Source organism: Manis javanica, chromosome 8 (genome assembly GCF_040802235.1).
Source record: "Manis javanica isolate MJ-LG chromosome 8, MJ_LKY, whole genome shotgun sequence".
NCBI classification, from domain to species: domain Eukaryota; kingdom Metazoa; phylum Chordata; class Mammalia; order Pholidota; family Manidae; genus Manis; species Manis javanica.
The window spans coordinates 32,407,062-32,433,613 of NC_133163.1; the positions used below are offsets into that span (position 1 = coordinate 32,407,062).

Consider the following 26,552-nt stretch of genomic DNA (forward strand, 5'->3'; position numbering starts at 1 on the left):
CCGTCTTCCAGCCTTCATCGTCAGAGAAGCTGCCTGTCTGCGGTGGTACTACCTGCAGTGAAGGCCCAGCCCAGGCCTTTGTGCCCTTGTGACTGTGTGTACCACTGATGTACACAGTGACACAGGTCTAACTTAAAGAGCATGCATATGGGCAAACAAAGTGGAATCTATACCGTGTGCAGGCCAAAGTGAGGCCTAATTCCTCAGCTCTGCCCGCCTCACTCCTGGACCCTTTGACCCCTGCTCCCCAAGCCTCTCAGAAAAGAACTTGGTTATATTTGCTGAGTCAGGAAACACAGCTTGGGGGAGAGTCCAACACAAGTCTGGGGAATAAGGCTGTGCCCCCCGTTCTGTGCTCTGTTTGCCCTGGGGAGAATTGCTAAAGCTCTTGGTACCCAAAGCTGCCCATGCCTGAAATGAGGGGTCCTGCAAACATGTGTCTACCAACTTCAGAAAGGCCTGTGGGGAAGACGATGTAATTAGAGCCTGTGAACGCTTTGTGCTTCCTGGATGAAAGACAACACTGAAGTTTTATTATCTACCTACTCTGCTTTTTTATTGTTCCAGTCCCCTTCTGTTTTTCCTTTTGGGGGTCTCTGAAAACTTTATTAGGTATTAATTTCAAAAAAGGCCTCCTGGCACCTCAGAATGGGGTTTTATTTGGTGCCTCAGAGAATTTCTTTCCATAACCTGTACCCTCAAAGGATTCCTCTCAGTCGGGGTGAAGGCCTGAATGTGTTCAGCTGCTCAGTGTTGTTCAACATGACACATATTTATGGAACATCTACTAATACATGCCCAGCCCTGAGAGGCAGGGCAGGACGGGGGAGAGTGGGAAGGTCATGAACTTTGGCGTCAGGCCACCTGAGGGTTGAGTTCCAGCTCAGCAGTCCCATGTATGCCCTCAGAGAGCCTTGGTCACCTCTCCGAATCTGTTTTGTCACCTGTAAAACAGAGATAATCCCATCCATCTCCAAGGGCAAAATAATAAAAAAATAAATAAATCTCCTAGTGTGTGTGGGTGGGAGTTCTGGAATTCCCAGCTGCCTTTCCTCCTTAGGATCCAGCCTGTGGGGAGCGGGAGGGGAGACACCTCTGTCCTCAGGGTTGCTCCTCCCTGAGGCCCTCTGGCTAGTCCTTGTTCATCCATCTTGGAAAGAATGCCTGCTGGTTGAATTGGCAGTTCCGGAACTTTCTCATCTCAATCTCCCCCAGTGTGCCTGGGCAACGCACTTCGTGGAAACGGCTTTGCTTTGTTGTACCCACTTCAGGGAAGGACAAACTGTGGGCTCTATGAGGTGCCAGCACTCCAAGGCGAGCTGGGCAGAGGAACAAGGCTAGGCAGGCTGGGCTGCTGCTGTCCCAGAGGGACCTGTCCCGGCAGGACAGGCACAGTGTCTAAGGCAGAGCCTGTTCACAGGCGCTCTCACCCGCCGGATCCAGCCTGGAAGATGTCCCTAGAATGTTCCCTGATAGATACTGTTGTCCAGTCTGAGAAAAGCATGCTAAAAGGCATCTGCACAGACCCTCAACAAGGCTTCTTGTTTCTCAGGTTGCCAGGGAGGAGAGTGGATGCAAGGAAACCCTCGAACTGCCACTGTACAGACCAATACTCTTTAAATTAAGCTTCTGATGCTGAGAAGGGGCCAGGCTTCCCACAAATCCCTTGGTCCATGGAGCTTTGAGGCAGCACGCTCAGTGTGTTTGCTCTTTCAGAAGTGTGCTTGGGAAGCCAGGAGTTATTTGTTTCCGAAAGGTAGGCACTCATCAGGTGGGTGGTCTCAGCATTTTCTGTGTGCTTTTATTCTCTCCCTCTTCTTTTCAGGGCTGCTGAGGGGTTCATTTTCTCCTTCCCAGCAGTGCTGGGGGTTTGGCTGCATAGTGCTTCTGTACTGGGCTTTCCCACAGGCCCCTGCAAAGGCAGTCCTGTTGCCCTGAGAAAGCCCTTGGGGCCCCGTGGGGGGAGGAGGGCTGCAGCTGTGGACCCCCTCCCTTCTGCAGCAGGCTTTGATCAGTTTTTGTGGGGGCTGCGTGTAGCCTGACCTCCCATCTCGAGCGTCTCTCAGGTGGAAAGTTCTGTTCAGCCTGGCTTCAAAGGCTCTCCCTCCTTCGGGCTGGGACAAGACTGATAATGGTTCTCATTTTGTTGTCGTGTGATCTCCCAGCAGCCCCCACCTTTCAATTCACAGGCTTCTGTTTGCTTGCTTGGGCTGCTTTGGCCAAACTCAAACCACCTTTCTGGTTGAGGAAGCACATTGACATGCTCCCCCAGTGAGGCTCCTTTGATGGCTCAGACATGGCCTCCAGCTAGACAAAGGTGACCGGCTGCTGGCGGGGCACCTGGTGAATCAGACTCTGGGCGTCAGGCAGGGCAGACGTCCGAGAGAGGCAAAGGACTCCCTGAGCCTGAGAGTCTGTCAGGAGGAACCTCAGCTCCACCCTTCCCACCTCTGAAGTCAGGGGCTGGAGGAAGCTGATGCTTTCTGCTCTGGTTCCCTGAAGGAATCCAGCCCTGGGACCGAAGGTACACACTGCCCCACGCCATGCCTGAACAGAGGCTCAGCATCGGGAAGGCCACGGACCTGAGGTTGGCTACATTTCCTGAGAACTCAGTCTTGAGCAGTGGGCATTAGGCCAGCCAAACTTGGGAAGTTTCTTTTCTGTCCTATTATTTCCAACAGTTGTGGCCTTATGGCCTCAGTTCTCAGTCCAAGGGGTAAGTAACAGCTAATGCAGCCACAGCGGGGCCCACTTCCGGCTCCCACCCCAGACTGCCACTGACCCTGTGCTTGGGCCTGCCAGCCCCCTGGGTGAAAGCACTCGGGCCAGGTGACCACCGTGGCTCAGTGAGTTTGGACAGGGTTGCTGCTCACCAGAGGTCTAGGGGCCTCAGCACAGCCCGCTGCGCCTCACCATGCAGACGGGGTTAGGATGCACATTGCCCTTCGGTTTCCTCATATTTAAAATGAGTGTGGCCAAGGGCAACAGGAGCGGTCAGGAGAGCATCCTTCTTCCCTAGCCTGATAGCACACTGCTCTTCCTTCCTTTTGCTCCTACTCAAAACAATTCCTGCAATGGAACAATGAGCCCGGGAGGAGGCCAGTGGGAATTTATTATGCTGCTGTCCTGTGGCACAGCCTTGCCTGACTTTATCTTGCACAGAGGTCTGCGTGGGAGGAAATCTGGCAGGACCTTGGGTCATCTCCCTACTCCTGCACTCCCTCCAAAGCGGAATTCTATAAGGAAAGGAGAAGCTGCCATATTAGCCACACCCCAGCTAAGCCACAGCAAGAGGGAGGTCAGCTTGCATCTCACAAAACTCGGTCGGTAACTGTGAAAGCCACAAGGACTCCGACACTTAGAGCCTGCCTGAGTCCATCTTAACAAAGAGAGGGGCCCAAAGAGCATCAGTCTGCCCAGTTCAGGACCTTTTCAGAACCTTTCTCTCCAGCCACTTCCTTATCTTCATGGTCCCGGCCTGGGGAAGTGAGCTCTGCTGGGATGTGTTCTCTGTGAACTGTCCAGCTTCTCTCCTGGGAGAGGCCTCTTGGTTAGGGCTTTCATCTCTTCCCCCAGAACAGCTGGGAGGGGAGAAGGGATGGGAGCCCTAGGATGAGAGGACTTGGCTCAGTATCAGTTCTGACTACATTTCCCCTGAATGCCAATGCTCTGGCCTCCACCTGCTGTGAGCAGGGTCTAACCAGGTCCTTGCAGCAACCTTAACCTCAGTCAGTCTGTCACCTGAACTGTGCCACTGTTAGTGCGAGTGGTGCTAACATTCACAGAATAAACAAGTCCTTTCTCATCAGCCAGCTGTGTGCTGTGAGGCCCTATGGGACGCTGGACCAACTGTCTTTATGGGACTTGAGCCTTTTGTAATGCTGTGGGTTTAGCACAGATGGGGGCTCCAGGTCTGGCTCCAGCCCCATTCACCGAACGACCTTAGACAGGCTACATGACCTCTCAGAGCCTCATCTGTACGTTGAGGATGATAATACTAACCTTGTAGGATTGTTCTGAGGAGCAAATGAGATCATGAATATAAACTGCCTAGCATACACTTAATGGTCTGTAGAGTGTGGTTACTACTATTAGCACCATTTCAAATAGGTGTGAAGTCTGGTCTGATGTGACCTCCTCCGATCCTGAGCAGCATCCTTGAGTAAGCGGAGAGCCCTGCTCAAGGCCACGAAGAGGAACACAAGAGGAAACAGACCCGCAGCACCGACTTAAAGAAGTTCACCCTGGGCGCCAGCAGCAAGCCCAGGGGCTGAACTCCATTTTCCAGACCTCCTGATTCCCTTGGGCTCCATTACCCCACCTCTCTGTGCAGCCCCACTGTGTCCGTTCTCTGGAGCTGATGCAACAAACTATTACAAACCTGGTAGCTGAAAACAACTCAAATGTATTCTCTCATAGTCCTGGAGGCTGTCAGCCGGGCTCCGCTCCCTCCGAAGGCCCTCAGGGAGAACGCCCCCCTGCCTCTCCCAGCTTCTGGTGGCGCCCAGTGATCCTTAGCACAGGGCCGCGTAACTCCAGCCTCCACCGCTGTGGTCACGTGGCTTCCTCTTTTTCCTGTGCCCCTCCTCTGTGTGTCTCTTAGTAGGATACTTGGCACTGGATTTAGAGCTCACCTGGGTAATCCAAAATGATCTCATCTCAAGATCCTTAATAGAATTACATCTGCAGAGACTCTTTTCTAAGGAACGTTCCAGGTTCCGGAGATTCACAGGTTCCAGGCATTAGGACGTGAACATTTTTTTCTGGGGACCACCATTCAGCCCAGCACACACACTAACCCTGCGACATGTCCCACTGGGTTATGACTAAAAAGTCAAGACAAGAGCTCTCATCTGTGGCTGGTGAGGAGGATCACTCCTCTGAGTGCTGATATCACTGGTTTTCGACTTGGCCCCATGAAGGGAGTGTGGTCCATCTCCAAAAGATGATCTGGGTGCTCATTGTTTATTTACTGGCCGGTAGTGAAGAAAAGTTCCTCCTGCTCTGTGAAAAGCGGAGACTTTCCCTGCGATCAGCGGCAGGCTCAAGTGAGAGCTGCGTCCCAGGGCCTCCTATTCTTAGTCCGACAGACTGGGGTTTCAAAGCCTACTGTGGTCCTGAAGGCTTATGAGTGGGCGGCAAAGACCTACTTCCAAACGATATAGCGAGTCTCCTTCCTGCCAAGCCCCAAAGGAAGCATTAATTCTCCCAGTGCACAAACTCTCCCTCTTCTCTGTTGCTCCTTGCCATCCTCTCAAACTATCACACTAAAGAAAATTCCTAAATGAGGCTGTATACCTCTCTTCTCGAAGTCCTCCTCTGGCCTTGCTCCCTTCTCAGGGCCTTCTGAAGTGCCTCCCTTCCCTATGTCTTCTTTCAGCCCCTTGCTCAACCATAAAGATTCCTGTCTACTAGAAAGGACACTATCCCAGGGGTTCCTAGGCCTCTCTCAGGAAGGCCTTACTCCCCAAACTGATGACCGTCCATCTACCACATTATGAGGGAAGGAAGATTGTAATACAATAGTATTTTTTATTCTTCTAATCAAATAACACTTGGATATACATTTAACATAGGCCTTGGCTACTTCCAAGTAGTTTGAAGAAAGAAACCAGTTCTATGCCCTTTCCCTCTGACAAGTCTAATTCAGTGGTACTCTGCTGATGGCCTTGCCTTTTTCCTCCACAGCTACCATGAATAACTTTGCTTTTGCAGCTTTCTTTTTAAAGGAGTTCCTCCTATTTCTGGCTCACAGATGTTGACAAGTGGCATGCATAGAGTTCAGCTTTCCCAAACTTGGGAGCTCTAAAAACCAGATCACATGCTAAGAGAATCCCACATGTTTATTGGAATCTGGCTAAGGGTAAAAAAAGTCACTCTGACCCTTATGTCTTGTGAATAAAGTAGTAGTGGAGACTAACTGGAAAGAAGCTTGGAAGGACGACCTGGTAGACAATGAAATTCTCTAGTCTGTTCCTTACTTAGCTAAGGATAGCATGGCAAAGAGATGGCTCAAGTCCATTATTCTCTGAACCATCCTACAACTTGTTGAGTGAGGGCTCCATTTTCTCCCCATCCCTGTGTAGAATTTATACCTTCACCATATGGACTGTGAGTTCTGTGTGCAGGGATCATAGCCCTTGAGACCTGGAAAGGCCTTGTTCCACTTTAGAATGGGACTCCCAGAATCTGACCTGTGCTTACATTGTTGGTGGGAATGTAAAATGCTTCAGCCACTGAGGAAAACAGTGTGGCAGTTCCTCAAAAAGTTAAACATAGAATTACTGTATGTCCAGCAGTTCTACTCCTGTGTATATATATTTACATACTCCAAAGACTTGAAAATAGGTACTTAAGTAAATACATGTATGTACAAGTTCATAGTAGCACTATTCACAATAGCCAAAAGGTGGAAACAGCCCAAATGTCCATCAATGGATGAATGGATAAATAAAATGCACTACATCCACACAATAGAATATTACTCAGCCATAAAAAGGAACGAAGTATTGATCCATGCTATGATGGAAACATTATGTAAATGAAAGAAATCAAAAGGTGAAAGGTATGATTCTATTTATGTGAAATATCCAGAATAGATAAATCCATAGACAGAATACAGATTGGTGGTTTCTAAGAGCTGAAAGGACCGGATTAGGGGACACTTCCTAATGGGTATGGGTTTCCTGTTGGGGTGATGAATGCTTTGGAACTAGATAGAGGTAGTGGTTGCACAACAATGTGCATGGACTAATTGCTACTGAATTGTTTACTTTAAAATGTTTTATGTTATGTGAATTTCACCTTGATAAAAATTTAAATTTTGCAAATAAAAGAATAAATAAAGAAGTCTGATTATTGTGTTCCACACACACAGCATCCCCTGTTCTCATTCTTACTTCACATCCTTCCTGGGTGGAGCCGGGTGCCCATTTCCAGTGCTAGGGCACTGCATTAGCTTACGGTATAGATTACTGTCAGGCTTACTCTTGATCCCACTTCTCAGACATGTCCTCTGAAATCCCATGACTAAAGCTGAGTCTACAGTAGCAACCAAACATCTTAGCAGAGAACAATGGGTGTGGGTGAGAGCATCTGAAGTCAGACTATTGTTTCCCAACATACTGTGTCTGTGGTGGTAGAGTGGAATTTCTAAGCAAGATTAATAGGTTTGTACATTTCTCCATCTTTAAGAATTTCTCCAGGCTGTAAGAAGAAAAAGGATACAAGTGACATGAGTCCTAGAAAAGATGTTCAAAGCCTGTGTGAAGCCCACCCAGTGTTCTCTTTGAAACTGTGGTTTGTTGAAGTTACGGGTGGAGAAAGTTCATGCTCCCATTAAATTTGCTCCAATTTTATTTGAGGAGTATGAAGAGAACTTTTAGTTTTGTGCTTCCACAAAAGATGGGATTTGGGACTTGGGAAAAAACCTATAAGAAGAACCGGGGACCTGGGGGCTTCCTCATGTTTACTGGGACAGAAAGTTTTAAGTCTGATGACTGAGCTGTCAGTCACTATGCACTCACTCAGCATGGCCTGCCATGTGCCAGCAGGCAGTGGGCTAGGTCACTGGCTGGAATAGCCCAAGGAGACCCAATCCGTGTCTTTGCTACATTCATAGCTCAGCACAAAAGCACAGCAGGCACAGTGGGAGCATCATTGCTATACTGCCAGTGCCTAGATGGAGGGTCATGGGAGCACCCGGACTACTTCCTGGGGTGAGAGGAAAGGCCTCCCAGAGTTGGTGACATATGAGCCCAGGGTTGAAGGAAGACTGAAGTGGGCTGAGAATCGCAGGCATGTAAGCCTGCCCTGCATCTGGGTTGGCCTTAAGGCATGACAACAGGTGGCGTATCTGGGGAACATGGCCTTTGGAAGCCTGGAGAGGATTGCAGAGAGGAAAGCAGGCTGTCTGGACAAGTCAGTGCTAGGCTGGAAAGGGCCTTGCATTTGACCCAATTCTTTCTGCTGACTTTTTCCTTTTCATAAGAACAACAGCCAAATATTTATCACAAATCACTTCCTTTAAACCTGTCAACAGCCCCTTTGTGCAGATGAAGGCAGTGACACTCAAAAATGTTAAACGAGTACCCCAAAGAGGGTGCATGCATCACTGGAAGGTGCAGGAAATGCCCTGAATGACCAAGAGATTGTTGCTGGAGAGGCAGGGGAGAGAGTGGGTTTAGGGAGGACCAGAGGCATTAGCGGCATTGCTAAAATTTCATTTCTTCAGCTTGGTGTGTGTACAAGGATGCGCTTTATGCATTTTTGTGCATTTGCAATTCTCCTACTGACTTTTCAAGCCCCTAGACTCACTGTGTATTAGGGTAGAATCTCTCTTGGAAAGCTTGAAGTGCATGGAGGCTGAGGAGACACAAGGGCTGCCCTTTAGTGTTCCAATGCCTGCTGAGCTTCCCCTGCCGTAGCATGTTAGTTGCTACTTTTTTATTCCTTTTGCCAAGGTCTCACATGCAACATTTCTGCAGAAAAAGCAAGAGTGAGGTTTGACCCCTCCGCCGTTGGACAGATGGTTCCTGCAACTCAGTGTTTCCCAACTAGGGAACCATGAGGAAGAGGAATGAGTCTAAGCCTGACTGTGTCCTCAGGGATAGCTTACATGACCTTGAGGGATGGAGCTCTGAATTATTTTTCAAGTGAATTTCCCTTCAGTTACACTGTTTGCTTTTCCTGCTAGAGCATCCTGCCCCATCCAGTGCAGTCCCGAGGTGGAGGACCCAGCCCCTGCCTTCCTGATGTGTAGCGCTTGAAACGAGAGCCCTCTGCCCATCGGACATCCTTACCATTTCCAGCTATTGAGTGTAGTCAGGTGTGCCAGGATCTGATTTCAAAGCCCAAAGTCAGGGGACTCAGAGAAATTCTCTCTCCCTGTTGCTCCTGTGGGAGACAAAGGGGACTGAACAAACAGGATGTGCTGAGAGCTGCGCAGAGTGCCGCCCCAGCAGGTCGGGCAGCCGGGAGGCAGTCCTGGAACAGAGGGCCTGTGAGCTGGGGCACTGGCACGTGCATTGTGCATAATCATGCACAAGAGAAGCAAGAAGCAGGACAAGAAGAACAGACCCAGAGATTCATCTGACAGTGATCCATGCCTCTCCGGAGGGTTCTTCAGAGATAGTCACGTTCTTCCAGAATCCCAGGAGTTTTAGAGTCTCACCCTATTAGAAGATCCTGTCTCTGGCCATTCACCTTGCAAAGAATGTTGGTATTTCCAGAAATTAGAGAGAACCTGCGATGCCTTGTGGGACAGGAGAGCAGCAGTACTCAGGGATCTGCGAGAAAGTCAGGATTGATGTGGGGTGCAGGGGGGAAGACTCACCAGCTGCAGCCCAATGTTTAGGTTCCCTAAACATTGTTTAAATTTGTTTCTGTCTCAGTTTTTTCTCTTTTATCCAAGACTCTGATTTCTGAGCTTGGGAACTTGTATCTAGTAAACTCTTTCAATCATTAACTTGAAAAAGAGTACAAAGTCATTCTAGAAAAGAGGACCCTAGGGGTAGACTGAGCCCCTTACCAATGGCAGAGCTTAATGGTATTGGCCCCTTGCTCACCATCTTTCAGAGATAGTGTCGCTGGTGCTTTCAACCAGGGGTGCTTGGAATACTGCCTACAGGCACTTCTGGTTCTTACTGGCAGATGCACCTGGCATTCTGTGGATGAGGCAGGAGGGACAAATGTCCTCCAGTACCCAGGACAGTCCCACACAACTGAGGAACCCCTCAGCCTTTTACTAATAGAGCAATACAGGTGGAATTGGTATTTCCGACACCAAATTCAACCCTGAGCTTCTCCAATCTTGAGTCTTTGAACAGGAAACCTCCAAAAAGAGTCTCTGAGAGGAAGAAGCAGATTCTAAAGGACACTGTTGGTTCTAAATGAAGTCAAAAGCACCCAGAAAAAAAATGAAAACCTGTTTGATGCCTATCATTGCCTCTAAAGGCAACTCTGAAATAAACTCCGAAGTTTTCAAAAGAACCATTTAATCTAGCATAAAACATGAAATTTGTGAAGATGCTTTCTCCCAAGGCTAGAGATGGGAACTAGAGATTCAGAGGCTGCCTCTCAGCTTCCCTACAATAGGTGTGGATCTATACTAAGTTGCTTAGGCCCTGTACAGTATAATAGCTGGCATGTTGCACATCAGCAATGGCTGAAAAGAAAATCCCAGCTAAGAGTGGGTATATGGAAAGCACAATGAATGTACTACTTATAAATGATTTCTGTTTAGGTGAAGAGCATGACTGGAGCTTTTCCTTAGTGTGGCCAGAGTGGAAACTGAGTGTGGGGTCTTTGGGGTGGAGTGGGGAGGTTCAGCTACATTAAATGGACTAATGAAGGCTGATTTTTGGAGGGGGGTGGGGGAAAACCAGCAGCCACCATCCAGATTTTTCTTAAAGAGAGAGACTTGATGAATCCATTATTCTTCTTGTAAGCAAATGACCCTCACAAAGAACTTGAATTCTAGGTAGATTCTGAGCACAGAGTTGCAATGTCTTTCAGAACTCAATTTATGATTCAAGATGAACCACTACTAGCTGTGGGGTTACCCAGCGAGGGATGGTGGGAAAGGCAGGCCATTAATCAAAAGGTGGCAGGAGACTGTTCCAGGTGAGCTAACAGAACCAAGGGAGGAAGTGCACCCAGGTTGATAACTGACAGCCAGGAAGAAAAGGACCAACCCGCCCTCATCTCATGGGGAAAGGAGGCAGATATGCTTGAGGGGTGATGTAAGCTGAATTCTCTCTCAGAACCAGAGTAACTGGAGCTTGTCTGAGTAAAACTGAAGTCCTTGCTCTGTCACTCACTAGTTGTGTGACTTTTAAGTAAGATACCTAAAGCTGACCCTTGGTCCTTCACTTGTAAGTTGGGGCTAACGGTACCTGCCTCAGAGAGTTGTTAGGGAAATAAGTGAGCATTTACTGAGCTCCTGATATGTGCCAGGCCTGGTACGAGGTACTGGAGGGACAATGGTGAAAGGGCTGACAGTTTCATGAGGTCACTTAGGTGGTGAACTGGGCACAGACATTGCCCAGTAGTAGCAGCTGCTCAACCAGTACCTATCTACATTTTTTCCAGCCTAAAATCAGTCATGCTGTGTGGCACAAAGAGAGGGTAGACAGGTAAGGCTTTGCTGAGTAGTGATGACTGAGCTCAGACCTGAATCTTAAGAATCTAGTCCTGGGATCTTTTCCCCCACCGCCTCCTCTCCCTACCCTACCACCTTATAACATTTACCAACTGGGCACCTGCTGTGTGTACACTGTTGTGTCAGGCCCTTGGACCTGACATTATGCAGCACCTTTATAGCTTCAAAACTAGCATAACATGAGAACAAATGTCAGCAGTTTTCAAACTTTCTAATTGGAGCACGAGTTACTCCACAGAGAGCCTGCAGGGATGGTGGGAGAAATTTTGAGCTCATATTTCCTTCAACTGGAGCAGACCTTCCTTGATCAGTTTTATTTCCTGGACATATAAGAAAGATCCAACCTATCTATTACTGAGTATCCTTGATGTGCCTGACACTGCTCGAGGACCTAGGAAACTCAGTGACCGGATTAAAGATGCCTGCTCTCCAGGCCTTATATTGCAGCAGGGAACCCATACAATGAATGGTGAAGTCAGTGAGTTATTATTTTGCATGGTGATGTATGCTTTGGTGAAGTAAAAGTAGAGCAAGATGGTGGGTTGCAATTTAATCAGAGTGGGTCTCATGGAGAAGGTGACACTATGGCAAAAACTTAAGAGGTGAGGCAGCCATATCAATATCTGGGGAAGGAGGTGAGGGCAGCAGCTATGAGACTGTCTGGGGAAAGGCATTTCAGCAGAGTTCAGAAGTGCAAAGGCCCTGACAGAAAGGATGCCTGGTTACAGAAGGAACAGCCACAGCAGGTGAGCAAAGGGGAGTAATGAGATGGGACAGCAGGTGCTGCTGGGCGAGTCAGGCTTTGCAAGACAGCGTAGGGACTTTGCCTCCATTCTGAGGGAAAAGGCAAAATCTTACTTCTGAGTTTTGAGCAGAGAACTAGCACGGTCTGACTGATGTCAGAAAACTGGAGAATGGTTCACTGCAGTAACCCAGGTCCAGACCTTTGGTGAAGGTTCGCAAGCCATCCACTCATCCACACAGTCAGCCTCGCAGGCCCCTTGGGATGAAAACTGGGCAGATCATTTCTATTCCCATTTCCATAGGTGGGATATTGTGACTCAGGGAGGTCACAGGGGTTCTTGGAGGGCTCAGAGCTGGAAGGTGGTGGACTGGGGACTGAAGTCCTGCAGTCTCCCCTGACTCGGTCTCAGATGAGTTGCTGGACACCAGGAGCTACTCCTCAGTGCGCGTGTGAGTTTCCAGTGTCCTTGAGGACTGTGTCAGAGCAAAGAAAAGACCACCTGGGACTACTTCGTTTTTTGACATTAGCATTTTATTTATTAAAGTTATACATTGAAAAACCCAATTTTCCCTTAGGCTTTAAAGTTCACCTTACAAATCTTATTTTATTTCAGGTATAAATTGTAGATGCTCAACAAAAGTTTGTAGATAATTTCCTCACATTTCAAAAAAAACCTTCCTTGACTTATGCCTCAGCAATGAACCCAGTACATTCCCATAATGCATCCCACCTCCTATATCCTGCAGTAAATCACACCAGAAAGGAGAGAGCCCAGCGCGGGGCCTGGACAGGAGCTTCGGGTCATACATGCAGACCTGACTGAGGACAGACTAGGTTTCCAGGGCCCAGGCCTGCAGGTGGGGGCTGGGGGGTGGTACTTCCTGCCAGGTACTGTGTTGCCAGGCAGGCATCGAGGGCAGAAGATTCAAGACGCACCTGGGTAAAGGAAGAAAGGGAAATATTTTTCCTTCCTCTTTTCCCATCCCCCCACTTCTCTTTTCTCCGGAGAAAACTCTGTGAGGGCAAAGCTGCAGGCTGGTTTTGTTTCTGCTAGGTTGATGAGCAAAGGCTCACCCATCCAAGTCCCTCTTCCCTCGGGTCTGCCGTCCCCCCACTCCATTTCACCTCTGCCTTTGTGAGCCCTCCCCTCTCCTGCTCAGTACTCCAGTCTGTCCCTCTCACCCTCCTTCCTGTCCCCTGCCTCCCCTCCCCTCCTCTCCTTTCTTTGGGCCTTGGGAGCCTCTCCTTTCCTCTCCCTCCAAACCCCATGCTCTTTGTTGCTGAATTCAAGGTTCTCAATACAATAAGGCTTTGATGATTTGCCCCTGTTGAGGAGGAATGTCAGCTTAAATTAATGAAGCGTCTGAATAATAGAATTTTAAAGCAAACCTTAGTTGCTTTCACGTTGTAAGACATCCTTACCAGGGGGAAGCTGCCCCATTAAATGAAGTAATAGCTAATGCTCAGAAATAGGGTAATATGTCTTAGAAACGCTTTCAAATGCTTTAACAGAAAAAGCCCTTTATAATTGGCATATACTTTCACTGAATCTGAGTGTTTCTGCCTCTAAAAACTTTCATTTTTTAGCAACTAACATTTCTTTTTAGCACTGTTGATTTTACTGGGCTTCTCACAGATCCACCACGGTTTCCAACTCCTGAATTTTTTATGACAGAGATATTTCTACATGGGAAGTCTCTTTAGAAATGTTTAATTTTCAATTACACAAGTAATTCTTGAGTACACTCTCTTAGCCAAAAATTCAAACCTTAAAAATAACAATAAATGAAAACCTTATAAATAATAAAAGAATTTCTGTGTCCTGATTTATCCCACTTTAAGATGGTAACACTGTGTCATCTATAAAACACTATTCTATACAAAAATCCCTTCTTTGGGGTCCTACCCTAAAGAGAACCATCTACATCTACATTTGCTTTCTTACAAAAAATAAAGTTGCTGAGGGAGTGAAGCTCTCAGTTCTCCCAGTTGGTACCGGGATGCCTTAGTCCACCCCTATGTCCTTACTGCATCTCTGCCGTGTTCCCTCCCGACATCTCCGTCAGGACCACTCACGAAGATAAAGTGAATATGGCAAATGTTAACAATTATTAAGTCCAGATAAGGGTGCTTGGGTGTTCATTATACTATTTTCTCTACTTTTATGAATGTTTAAAAATTTCAAAAAGAAAGAAAGAAAGAAAGAAAGAAAACTCACCAAATTCTAAGAACAGCAAAATGGCCAAATGACTCTTGGTAGAAAAAAGGGCGAGTTCTAGTTAATGCTATCCTCCTCCTCCTCCTCCTCCTCTAGGGATCTTGCACTGGGCAAGACTGAGCCTCATTATAGGTATGGTAAAAAAAAAAAAGTAATTCATCATGTATTTCTTAGCATTGTGCACATGTTTGTAAGCCCTTTCATACATATTCTTCTTTTCCTTTGGGAAACAGGTAAAACGAATGTTATCCCCACTTTATGAATGAGGAAACCAAGAGGTTTAAGGTACTGCCTCATAAAACTGCTTATTGCTTTCTTACTAGGTAGAAGGTATGTTCTAGGTATCTCCATGTATTACTAATTTCATGCTTAACAACAACTCTGAGTTACATGGTTAACTTGCCCAGGATTACAAAACTAGTAAGTGGTAGGCTGGAATGTGAACCCAGACAGTGTATTCATGAGCTCTTAAACACCCACATCCTCATGTGATGACATCACAGATGTCTTTCTAGTATTCCAAGAATGGAACTCTGGCAGCCTATAGGGTTCATTCAGACTATAAATGTGTTGATTTGGCCCACAAATATTTTAGTTTTTGAATTAGTTGTCATAATTTCAAGATTTGCTTAAAGAAAGATTTCATCTGAAAATACATATTTCTGGCTTCCCTTGAAAAATCAGAAGTTCTGGCAACATTAGGCTGGCATCCCACAAAGTAACAATTAACTAGAGCTGACTCCATGCTGCCCCTTTAGGCAGGGCATCCTCTTTCCAATTGGCCACAGTCTGCTCCCTATTATTGCGCCTGGACTCTCTTTGCAACTCTTATCTAACACGAGCATTTCCGTTGGCTGTAAAAAGCTACAGCCCCAAAGAAGTACAGTGTCATGTCTGCCCCGGTGTTGTCAACACACTACCTGTCATATAGTCATCCACCTGTCTCCCCATCCAGCCATCTCTTTATGTATGTATCTATCCATCCATCTTTTCACTCTGCCTGTCTCAGGCACCCTCCCTACCTGGCTTAGCCCTCTTGTCATCCTGACTGCACAGTGACACACCTGCCATCTCTTGACCAATACCTACTTTTCTCCCTCTCACTATTAGAAGGGCAGCATCAGAGGATGGGATATGATCTGCTGAGGAAGACAAGAGGTATTTCAGGGGTTATGGACTGAATCGTATCTCCCCAGATTCCTATGTTGAAGCTCTAACCTCCAATATGACTGTATTTGGAGACAGGGTCTTCAAAAGGAGGTAATTAGGGTTAAATGAGGTCATAAAAGGGGGACCCTAATCAAATAAGACTGGTGTCCTTATAAGAAGAGGAAGAGACACGAGGAGCCCACCCAAAGGAAAGGCCACGTGAGGACACAGCAGGAAGCTGTCTACAAACCTAGGAGAGGGGTCTCAGGAGAAACCAAGCCTGCTGGCACCTTGACCTTGGAATTTCGGCCTCCAGAACTGTGTGGAGATAAATTTCTGTTGTTTAAGCTATTCTGGGTTATTCTGTTATAGAAGCCTTAGCAAATTAATACAGTAGGGAACTGTTTACTATATGTCTACTGCCAACACTTTCCACCTCCCCATCCCCATACCCTTTCCCTACACAGACAGGCAGTCACCTAATACTCATAGCCATTTAGGTTAGTGAATAGAAGTTGTCAGCAATCCCAGTTAAGACCTATTAATCCAGTTTTGTGAACACCAATATCAGGATGGGCTGGGGGTGGGGGAAAGGGCTGGGAAGATGCCACTAACAAACTCCACCAGTGAGATGCACTCTGGACATTTCACGCAACACTGTGTACCTGAAATAGGGAGATGCTGCCTGAAGGTCACAGCATGAGGAGACTTGGGAGTTGGGATGTGGACATAGAAAGTATTAGCCACCCAAGGTGGCTTAAGGAACACTGAGAGCTACAGGGCCGTCAACTGGTTGGCTGGGTTTAGCAAGCTCTTTTTGTCTGGGGAGTCTGAGTCCAGCTTAACAGACTGATGGTCAGAATAATTACTGAAAAATTGGCTTCATTTTAAGCCTTCCTATGGGTTTCCTCCAGGTGTCCTAGTTAGAGAGGCTTATGTCATTAGCACAAAGATAGGTGGTTGCTGATTAACCCCAGCAGGGCCTACAGGAACTGGGAGAAAGCCAAACTGGCTTCAGATCCATCTTTGCATCAACTTTCAAGCTGTTAAAGTGGTAATGACTGTGTAGTTGGGATGATGGTGTTGGAGGGAGAGGCTGGACAAACCTCAGATGAGTTCTCAGATCCCAGGGGACAGCCAGTACCAATAGACTCCAACCACAGATTCTAAATGGAACAAGCAGAGATCTGGAAGTGATCCAGAGGAATTAGAGCCCCATAGCAGCAGGTTTAGAATCACCATCAGAATTACCTTCTCTGCCATCACAGGCTCCCAGGGAAACTTCAGTTTTCATCAGTAGATAAAAGTGTCAGTTACAGGACAAGGTTTGACCAATGATTTAATCAGTGCTTATGTATCAGACCTCAGGAAAGGGCAGGGTAGTACAGTTGCTTAGATTTGCTTCTAATTTACTTCTAGCTTCATGTCGACTGAAGAGAATATGGAGATACTGAAATTTGAATGTAGATGATTTGGATTGGCCTTTCAACCATCTGATGAGGTGTAAAGGCAATGATCTCTAATGAATAAAAGGTAAGGCCCAGTATTGTAATTCAATTTTTCCCCTTGTCTCCTCTCATTGATATGTGAATTCAGACAGTGCACAGTTTCTCTGACTCAACTGAAACAGGGCACCACCACACATGAGCAGTCGCCCCCAATACCACAAAGATTTGTGAAAACTGTGAGAGCTTTGGGAACCCTGGCCCTTATCTAAACAGAGTCTTTCACTCGTGTCCTAAATCTTAGTTGGAAAGTAAATTGCTTGGGGTTTGTTATTCAAGAATCTGGGACCAGCCCCCTGAGGCCTAGGGGTGGTGGCAGGGGAAAGGGAAGGGTTAGGGCAGGGACTAAGAATCCTTGCAGGGCTCAGAAGGTCTTGGGGATCAGTGGGGCTAGAACATTTTCTTGCTCTGCTCCATCTGGGCTTCTCTTGCTTCGGATCATGCCTGGCTTTGGGGAAAGGCAAATCGCTCCTATGACTGGGGGAATGAGGAAAGGTGCTTGGGTCCCATGATGGGAACAGGATTTTCTTTACTTAAGAAGGGCTATTTTTCCATTCCTCCTTCCACACCACACCTTCCCCAATCCTCTTTATATTCTCAAATAATTTTTATAAACTGTTCCTTCCCACTCCCCAGTCCTATACCTCTGTGATAGGGCATTTCAACAGGCAAAGAGCAGGATACGGGACCAGAGCTGGGGGATCAGCTGTAATGGGGGATAGGCTGACTTCGGAGATCCAGCCTACAGTGAGGGGCGGGGGAGGAAGAAGCAGGAGGGGATGAGCATCCTCTCAGGAAGCCCGTCAAGCACACACAGGGCCCATCACTGCCTCTCACAGACCCTCTAATGCAAGCTGCCTTCCCGGCCGCTGCTGCTGCCTAGGCAGCCATACTTTCTGCTCTGCCCTCAGCCCACAGCTGACTGGCATGCTAGTGACCAATGAGGTTCTCTGGGGCAAAACAGTAAGATGAGCCTGAGCCATTGAGATGGTCTCTTGAGATTTTAACTAGGAAATACCAAGGAAAAAAAATCCATGGGCAGTGAACTTGAAAGGCTGAGGTATAGAGAGAGGGGCTCAGGAGCCCGGGAGGAGCCCCACGCAAGCTGAAGTTTTGAGTAAGCAGAACTACAGCCTGTAGGGCATGTCTGCTGGGGGACAGGGTATCTTGGGAAGAAATGCAGAAACAAGCAGAGACTCTAAGGTAATGAGTCCCTCAGGAACCTCTCCTCCTAAAGTCTGTCCAATTCCAGGATACCTATATCCTTAACAGTACCTATTCCCTTTTACCTGGGGTAACCAAGACTGTTCTTAATGAAAAGAGCCCAACTCTAACAGTCTGTACAAGTTCTGTGTAGTTAAACTGAAACTGACTGAACATCTGAGGCCATCTGCTTTGGGCAGAATGAGCAGGCTGGCTCCCTTAGCAAACATGGCCTGTCACCACCATTGGTTACTTGGAAGCATCTTGCCTACTTGAGATTAGGTTTCAGGTAGGAAGTGGTGTGTCCTGCATTCTCCCTTTGTTCTTATGATGGCCAGGTAGCCAAGACCATGTTTGAGTCCTGAACAGAAGATGTCTTGTTGTCTACAAGGAACTGGGTTGGTTTGAGAAAGTTAGGACCTTTTTACATTTGTAAGATATAGGCCTACAGATCTCTCAGAAGGAAGCTTTAAAACCATGACTTTTCACTTGTTAAAAGGAGCACAGAGGTGTGCAGCCAGGTTGGTTCGCCAGTGAGATCTCGTGAATCATTTCTCAGCTTGGATTTCAGGGCTCAGGAGGGTTAAATGGGAAAGGACACTGAGAGCGGCTCTCATTAGTAGGAGACCTCATCTATTACGTCCACAGCCTCTTGGAAATGTCCCCCGGCAAGGCTGCCATCAGCACTTGACTGAAAACACATGGAAGCAGCCCACTCAGAGCAGGAATTCATTATTGGAAGAATAATAAGGGAAAGTTTTTTTCCTCTCCCTCTCTGCTGCTGGGAGAACTGCTTTCCGGAAAAGTCACAGGGCTTAGAGGGAATCTGAACCGCGTCTGGTAATAAGGGGAGGATGCAGGGCACATCTCCAAAAGCCTCAACACAAAGCATGATCATCCTGGGCAACTCAAAGTGAGTTGTTCCATCTTAGATGTATTATTGAAATCGGTCCATGGCTCCCTTTAACCCATTTGTCTTTCCAGAGTTATGAATGTCTGATAGCTCCAAGGGAAAGGTACCCATGAGTTGATTGGTTTTCCCTGGCTATCCTTTTTCAAAAAAGGTCACCTGTAGCTCAAAATGGGCTGCAACACTGCTTGGCCTTCTTTCCTCAACAATACCCCATAAATCTTCGATAGGTGCCTAGTGATCCAGAGGAAAGGTATATATAAGGAATAAATGTGAAAGAAGGAGACCATTGTGAGCTCACTGGGTATAGCAGTCTTTATAAGTGTTCACTATTATCCAGTTCTCCTTCTCTTTCAAAGAAAGGGGAGGTTTGCACTTCCCACCTCCTCAGAATCAGGAGTGGACGTATGACTGCTTAGCCATGTGAGCAGAAGTGATTTGTGTCATTTCTGGGGGAGCATTATGGCCCCACAGAACCTCTTTCTCTCTTCCCCTACTATAGCCACTGTGCACGTGCATGTTGATATGAAATGAAACACTGAGTCATCGCATGGAGGAGAATGTCTTCGGAGAATCCCTCAGATAGGCATCAACTTTGTTTTAAGTCACTGCCATTTTTGGGAGTCATTTATTTAGGCAGCAAAACCAAGCCTGTCCTGACTTGTGCCTGCTATTTACTGGTCTTCTCTCCTCCCAGACAGGCTTGGAGTTCTGGAGAACCTGGGCTCTATCTGCCCCCTGTCTTCAATGGAACTCAGAGAAGTGGGCAATGTGCTTTCTCTCACACTTAGGATTTTCATCTGAGAAGTGTGAGGGGCTCCGTCCTGCCACTTGAGCAAAGAGGCCTCTGTTGAATTCTGTAGTGGCATAAAGAAACTCCTCTCACAGCCTCAGGACAAAAATCATGGTGATGATCTTAAAACCAAAGCTCAGGGAAAAAAATGACACTCTCATGTGGTTCTAGGATGATAATTTTTAAGTCCTAATTTGATATTTTTCACTTTCTCTTGCATTTATTCCCCTCTCCCCCATTACTGGCTTCTCATTTCCTATCTCCAGAATTCTCACTTGGCAACACAGGTTTTACTAGATTAACTTTTACAATCCTGTCTCTGAGCAGTAATGTTGCTCACGACATACAACATAAAAGACACTGTGCATGGAGTTCAGCACTTTTGGGTTAATCCAGAAATGTTCACTCTGTAGGCTGATAAGGACCACTTCTGAATCTTCACCAGGACTGCTGTGCCTCAACCGAGTGGCTAGGCAGCTAGCACAACCAGGGACACAGAGCTGGACTTTGCTATATATATATGTGGGTATGTACACATACACCTAGAAAAAAAATCAGTGCATAGCACCCAAGTTCAATAAAGTAAGTAACAACATAAGATATGTCACTAGTACCCGATCGGTGGTACGACTTTGGCAGATTTTAGCCCATGAACACCACCTACATCTTTCTTGTGTACATTTTCAGGGGCGACTTTCTTGAACACGTCTCCTAATCTTTAAAAATGGTGAAAAGGGAAGTAGGTAGTGACAGAGCTTCCACTATATTCTCAGCACCACTGGCCAGGCTTTCTGCAAAAGATCAAACCATTCGTATCCCTCCTGGTGATTCCTTTATTTGAGAAATGCTCACCAAGTTCCTATTCTGTGTACAGTGTTACTCTGAGGGCTTAAGCAAATTAAGGATGACAAGGAGAGGTTGTATCAGATGTGAACAGAAATACTACATGCAGTAGGGGTGAGAAAGGAAGAGGCAGGGGTGCCTGGGTTCCGACCCACATTCTTTCACTTCATAGGAAGAGACACCTTTCCTAGCCTTGCGCCTCATCTGTGAAGAAGGGCGGATACGCAGTCCTGCCTTGGGGGAGCATCAGGAGGATGGGATAAGCTTATGCATGGACAGCGTGTGTCAGACATGCAGCAGCCCCTGATAGATACCGGCACGATGCAAAGACAGTGCTCAGGCCTTGTCCTGGCAGGCTGGTCTGTGGGGGAAAGCCGTGGCAGGCCTCAGTGGGACAGCACAGGGACTGGTCTGTCAGTCACTGGGTGGAGGGCACAGTCTTAGTGATTCCTGGGTTCAAAAAAATAGGATCGGGAGGAAGCTGTTTCATCTTTGACATTTGGAATCAGGACATTTTCCTGGTCCCTTTCTCAGACGTTTCTCAGTGCCTTGTTTTAATGTGTGAATTGTTTAGCTTTTCTTTTGTGGTGAATAGTGGAAGTGGAGAGAGACTGAATTAATAGTAACAGAAAACAAAGCATCTTCCTCAACTTCTCAAATAGTCCCTTGAGGTTTGAAATCAGCCAATTCATGTAATAAGAGTTCATAGGAAACATACATTTAATCAGCTGCAAAAACTCAGCTTATTTTTCTGAACAAGTAGTCTATATTGATGATCACAAGTTCTCAAAATGCACCTCAAGCAGAGAGAGACAAAGGACCTGTTTGGAAAGTCTGCATCTCCCTCCTCTTCCAGGTCAACCAGAATCCTCTTCACCTCCCAATGTCCAGTGCATTGTTTGCTCCCCAGGAATACCTTCCCTGAGTCACTGCAGATGAATGAAATGTTCCTCCTCTGGCCCCTGCGGCATGCAGCTTGGATGCACATCTATCAGGTCACTGTTTTATATAATAGTAGTGTATGAGTTTTTTCCATTCCTTGTAATATAGTTCTTGAGGACTGGGCACACATTCTATTTTTTGAGTTTTGCCTCTGTACCCGGTATGTGCTCATCAAACACTGAGCTGTTTAAAGGACTTAGTCATTTACTGTTCTGTACCTACTTCGTGCACAGCATCTCTTGGGCACTGATAGAGATATGTGGTGGGAGAAGAGTTGATTCTAGGTCCCAAGGCATTAAAAAACCTCCAAAGGGGGAACCACAAAGTGGTTCTACAGAGGACAATTTGGGGTCACTAACAACTTGGGTATGAGGGGTCCCAATGCCAAAGGCTGGAAGATTTGGTGCTTGGCCTTGAAGGGGCTCTGAAGCCCCCAGCCTTGAAGCTCCAGATTTGGTTGGAGACCTCATGATGGTAGGAGGGGGTAGGCTTGCTGTTTTGCTGGAAATGACTAAATTATCCCATGGGTCATCAATTGATTTATTCACTAATTGACTGGCCCAGCTTTGGGCTTTCAATCTAAGGAAATCATTTCATCCCTTATTAAATACTGGATGCATCTCACTCTTTGTTCTCCAGGGCTGTACACAATATACTGGTGAAACCTGAATTTACACCACAATAGATATGCCACTAATGACCTTCCTAATGCCACTAACACTATACATGTGCTGCTTCCCAGCTGGATCCAAACCTGTCCGTGAATTCCGAGCCCATTGGCCTCTCTCTGACACAAGAGCAGACCCCCATGCTGGTGCCCAACCTCCCCCACCTTCCCGTGATTTCTTTTCTGAAGCAGTTAGTCTTTGGAGACCCCAATTCCTTTGCACCTACTCTTTTTATTTGGTGGACAATACTTTATTTGGAAATGTTCCCTCCTGTAATTACAAATCCTGTTAGTCCTCCTCCTCCTCTCCCCAGGGGGACTGTGGGCTTTAATTAATTAAAGAGGTTAAACTACTTTGAGGTGCCCGGTTGAAAGGTGCTATGTATGTGCAAATTATTATTATTATGGCTGTTGACATCCCAGGGCAGCAAAGCCTTCACTCCCATGCATCCAGAGGCCCAAACAAAGACTTTTTCACCTTCACCTTCCCTGAGATGGTTGGCTCAGGGGTATGGGGGCAAACCTGTTACCATCTCAACAGCGATCAACTAATTAATCCCCATTATGTTCACTTCCATTTCCTTCTTCCAAACAGCATGTTCCTGCTTCTTTTTACAAATCACACCCCCATCAGCTCTAGACAAAGGTCACAGTGTCCCTATGGCCTCTGTTGGCCTACAGGATAAAAAAGAGAGAGAAAGAGAGAAAAAGAAAGTTTGAAAAAAACCAGCTCTTGTCATGAAATGCACTAACTTCTTACTAGCGGTCCAAATAACACTTTCCTTCCAGCAATAGTCCTCTTATATATATATACCTGCCTATTATCCAGGGTGCCAATGGCCTCCAAAACCAGAGACACCCAGAAGCACCACACAGGTGTGGTGAAGGTCTAGCAGTCCTGGCTTGACTGCCAACCGCTACAGACAAAAGGGGAGTCTTTCTGGGCTGGGTAGGAAGAGGTCTTCCAGAGACGTGGGAGCCCCTCGTTGCCTTCCTCCACTTCCCCTAGGTTTCCCCTGAGAAATCCAGCTGCCATCTGCAGCCAGGAAGCCCTCACAAAGACAGGGACCATGATTTAGATGTTTTTTGCTACACCTAGGATACCCCAGTCCTTAACAAATGCCTAGTACTTCCACTATATGATGGTAGCCATTGAAAGCAGCCCTGTGGGGGAGGACTTGGCCTCTTGAAGGGACGCTGCTGACTGAAATGCTCCTTACAAGGTTGTGCCTCAGACCCTTTGTTAGCGTGGACGTGGGTGAGCCTCAGGGGGTCATGTCTTCATCTGCCTCCATTTATCCTCCCTATTCAAGGGCTCCTTTAGGACATTGGTCAGTCTCTGTGGGAAGTGATTTGGAGAGCAACAAAAGAACTTGGGCCCTTTGGGGGGCCTTCAGAATTCAGCAAACATCTGGACACGGAAGGCCGGGTTCTCAAGCAGTCTGGCTGGGGAGTTGTCAAAGACAGAAAGAGCTGTGCATGCAACACAAGCTCTTAGTTCTGTGGCAACATTTGTTGTAGAAAAACACAGACGCCCCAGTAGGCAGATAGGAAGACTTTTCAAAAGCTCCTCTATTTGTCAGTTTTGTGAGCGCAGTGCACTGTCAATTCTCATAGCAAGTGTGAGGAAGTGGGAGTTACGCATGGCTAGGGAGTACCATGTGATGGATGTTCTGATTCTGTATGTGCTCTGAATAACCCAAGGTAGCATAAGCCTGTCTTGGGAACTACTGTTAAGCATTTCTGTTATCCTTGAGGTTTGTAAAGCACTTTCTAGTCAAGGTGACTTGTTAGGTTCTCATCATGAGCACATTTTAATTGACATAAAAATGAAGTACTGGGGCTAAGAACCACTTGGTGAAATTCAGTATCTGAACTCTTGACTCTCAGTGTTCCCTTTATTGTTGAATCAATCCATTTAGAACACATTAGTCAGCATGATTCAACATTAGTCACATGGCCTAATCAGTATTCCCCAGTGTCCCCAAATCTATCCCCAAATGGCAAAAGAAACTGACCTCTGTCAAAGACAATGGAATGCCATTTTCATCAGTATTCAGGAGCTGACGTCCAGTTCCAGTCCCACATACTCTCAGGAACCTTCCTCAGTCAGTCACCCTAGTTGGAATGAGTCTATCTCCTTTATCCTTCCTTATTGCATTGTTTGCTTTTCATTAAACTTATTTTGTTTTTGAGGTAGCTAGACTTTGAAAAGGGACCATTTGTTTCCAGCCTTATATCTCCAGAGCACCATGGTTTATAAACGATAGATGCTCAACAAATACGTGTTGAATTGATCTCATTGGAATGGAGTTGAAGTCATATTCCAGAAAGAACACTAAGTCTTCTTGGAAGAGATTTTCAAAGAAAATCAACAATCTGAATTGATTTAACATCTTTTGGTATTATTACCTGGGCATTTTCACAAATGCAAATTGTTAACTCTGCAAAGAGCCAAGTGGCTTCTAGGTTCTGAAAGAAGAGTGTAGATCTAGTCTAAGAATAGTCTAGGACTTGGAATAAGTTTTTCTCTATAACCTTATTCCAAGTGACATTTTGTTTCATGTTTAAAAAAAATGTGGAAACAGGAAAAAACATTTTGGGAAAAAAATATATACTTAGTCTATGACTTTAGACTTATGCCTTGTGCTATAAGCACTAGTAACTCTTGTTCAAGTATCATTTTTTTTTTCATTTGCATAGAACATTATAGCAAAACATGTAGTAAGGTTTCTGCTTGAGAGATCTTCTGTTCTGGGACCAAGATTTTTGGGTGCTGATCCTAGTGGCATTACTGTGATATACTACTTCTCTGCTCTAGACTCTAACAAAAAGGGCCCTGATAGAATTTTTAACATACAATATTTATGCTTTTAAGACTGATTTAGAGTGCAGTCCTAGGGTCTGCACTACTGCACCCTGGGGCCTAATTTCTGCAACTGGGTTCTTTTGAAAGGGATATGTCACCAAATATTCATCTCCCCTTGTCTCTCATGGTTAAGAGGATTCCCAAAATTTAGCCAGGCACATGGCCATCCAGATAAACAACTACATTTTACATATTTTTAAGACTGGCCAACATGATATAAGCAGAATTAATATGTGTAATTTCTGGCCAATATCCTTAAAGTTAGGGGGGTGTCCTTTCCTACTACCATCATTGTCTACCTCACACAAGGCCTGCTGCCTGGTTGGAGGACACGACGCTGAGCCACTGTAGACCATTACAACAAGGGTGATGTCCTAAACCAACTGTGGACTGCATTCCTCTGCAATATTATGAGGGAAAGCAGTAAGCCTCTGCCTTGCATGCCACTGTTAATTTAGGTTGTGATTCCACCCAGCCGAACCTATAACAGAACTATACTCAGGAACTTTCTTGAGGGATTGCTATATCAGTGTGACTGATCCATCTTAGCTTAGGATTTCAAGATTTAAGATTTGGGATGGGCCTGGAGTATGCCAACAGAAGCTCATGACACCTAAGAGAGAAGCTGTCATGGGTGCTGTCATGATGAAAGATGAGGGGGCTCCAATCCATATCTGATTTTATGACATCTTAGAAGCCCTGGTTGGGTACTAACCCAGTTTTTGAAGTAGTGAATATCATGTTGCCTTTCTTGAACTCAGTTCCCTACCTGAAAACAAGGGTGATGGCTGAAGCCAGTTCTCATTTTGGGAGTGTATATAGTTAACTTAGGAGGGATAAAGTAGTTTTTGTCAGCTAATCATCTAAGTATATGCATAAAGCACATGCAGTAGAGAAGATTTCTCAAGATGTTATGGAAGCTTACATTCCAAAGACAGAGATAAAAGAGGCATCTGTAAAGAATATACAAGAAGAACACCCATGGAAACATGAAAACAAACTTGTAATTATACACAGATGCACTGAAGTTAGTCTACTACTTCCAGAGGAAGTGTTAACTGGAGGGCAACTAGGGAATATATAGTAAAGATGAAAATGTGCACATCCTCTGATCAGTCACTCCACTTTTTGATATATACCTAGAGAAACTCACACCTGCATACCAAGAAACATGTGCAACATAATTCATTATGTCAACAAATGAGTGAAATTTCCATCAAGAGGGGAATGGATAACATATTCTATATTCATACAATGGACACAGATACCTCAATGAAAGTGAAAGAAAATGACCTATGTGTATCAACGTGGATAACCTGCAAAAACATAATTAATGTGAAGTGACAAAAGCAAGTTGTAGAATGCTGTGTATAGTAGACCATTTATGCAAATTTGGAATGCACTCAAAACAAACCATTATATTATTTGGATTCACATATATGTAACAATCTTTTTAACAATGAGGGGAAGGACATACATCAAACCTTGGAGAGCTTTTACTTCTGTGGAGGAGTGTGGAGTCAGGAGGGAAGGGACTAGGAATAGGT

At 46.1% G+C, this 26,552-nt stretch overlaps 1 protein-coding gene across 5 annotated transcripts in view; it reads right to left on the bottom strand.

Annotated features, from left to right (window-relative positions):
• Positions 1-26,552, bottom strand: part of RAD51B (RAD51 paralog B) — a 750,762-nt gene that overhangs the window by 116,892 nt on the left and 607,318 nt on the right. The window contains exon 12 of one of the 5 annotated variants that reach the window (XM_073242229.1): positions 12,143-12,842. The exons of the other annotated variants lie outside the window; for them this stretch is intronic. Coding sequence (XP_073098330.1) covers positions 12,832-12,842 — 11 coding nt within the window. The 3' untranslated portion in view covers positions 12,143-12,831. Of the gene's footprint in view, positions 1-12,142; positions 12,843-26,552 lie in introns of those variants that run through there. 5 annotated transcript variants of the gene reach the window in all.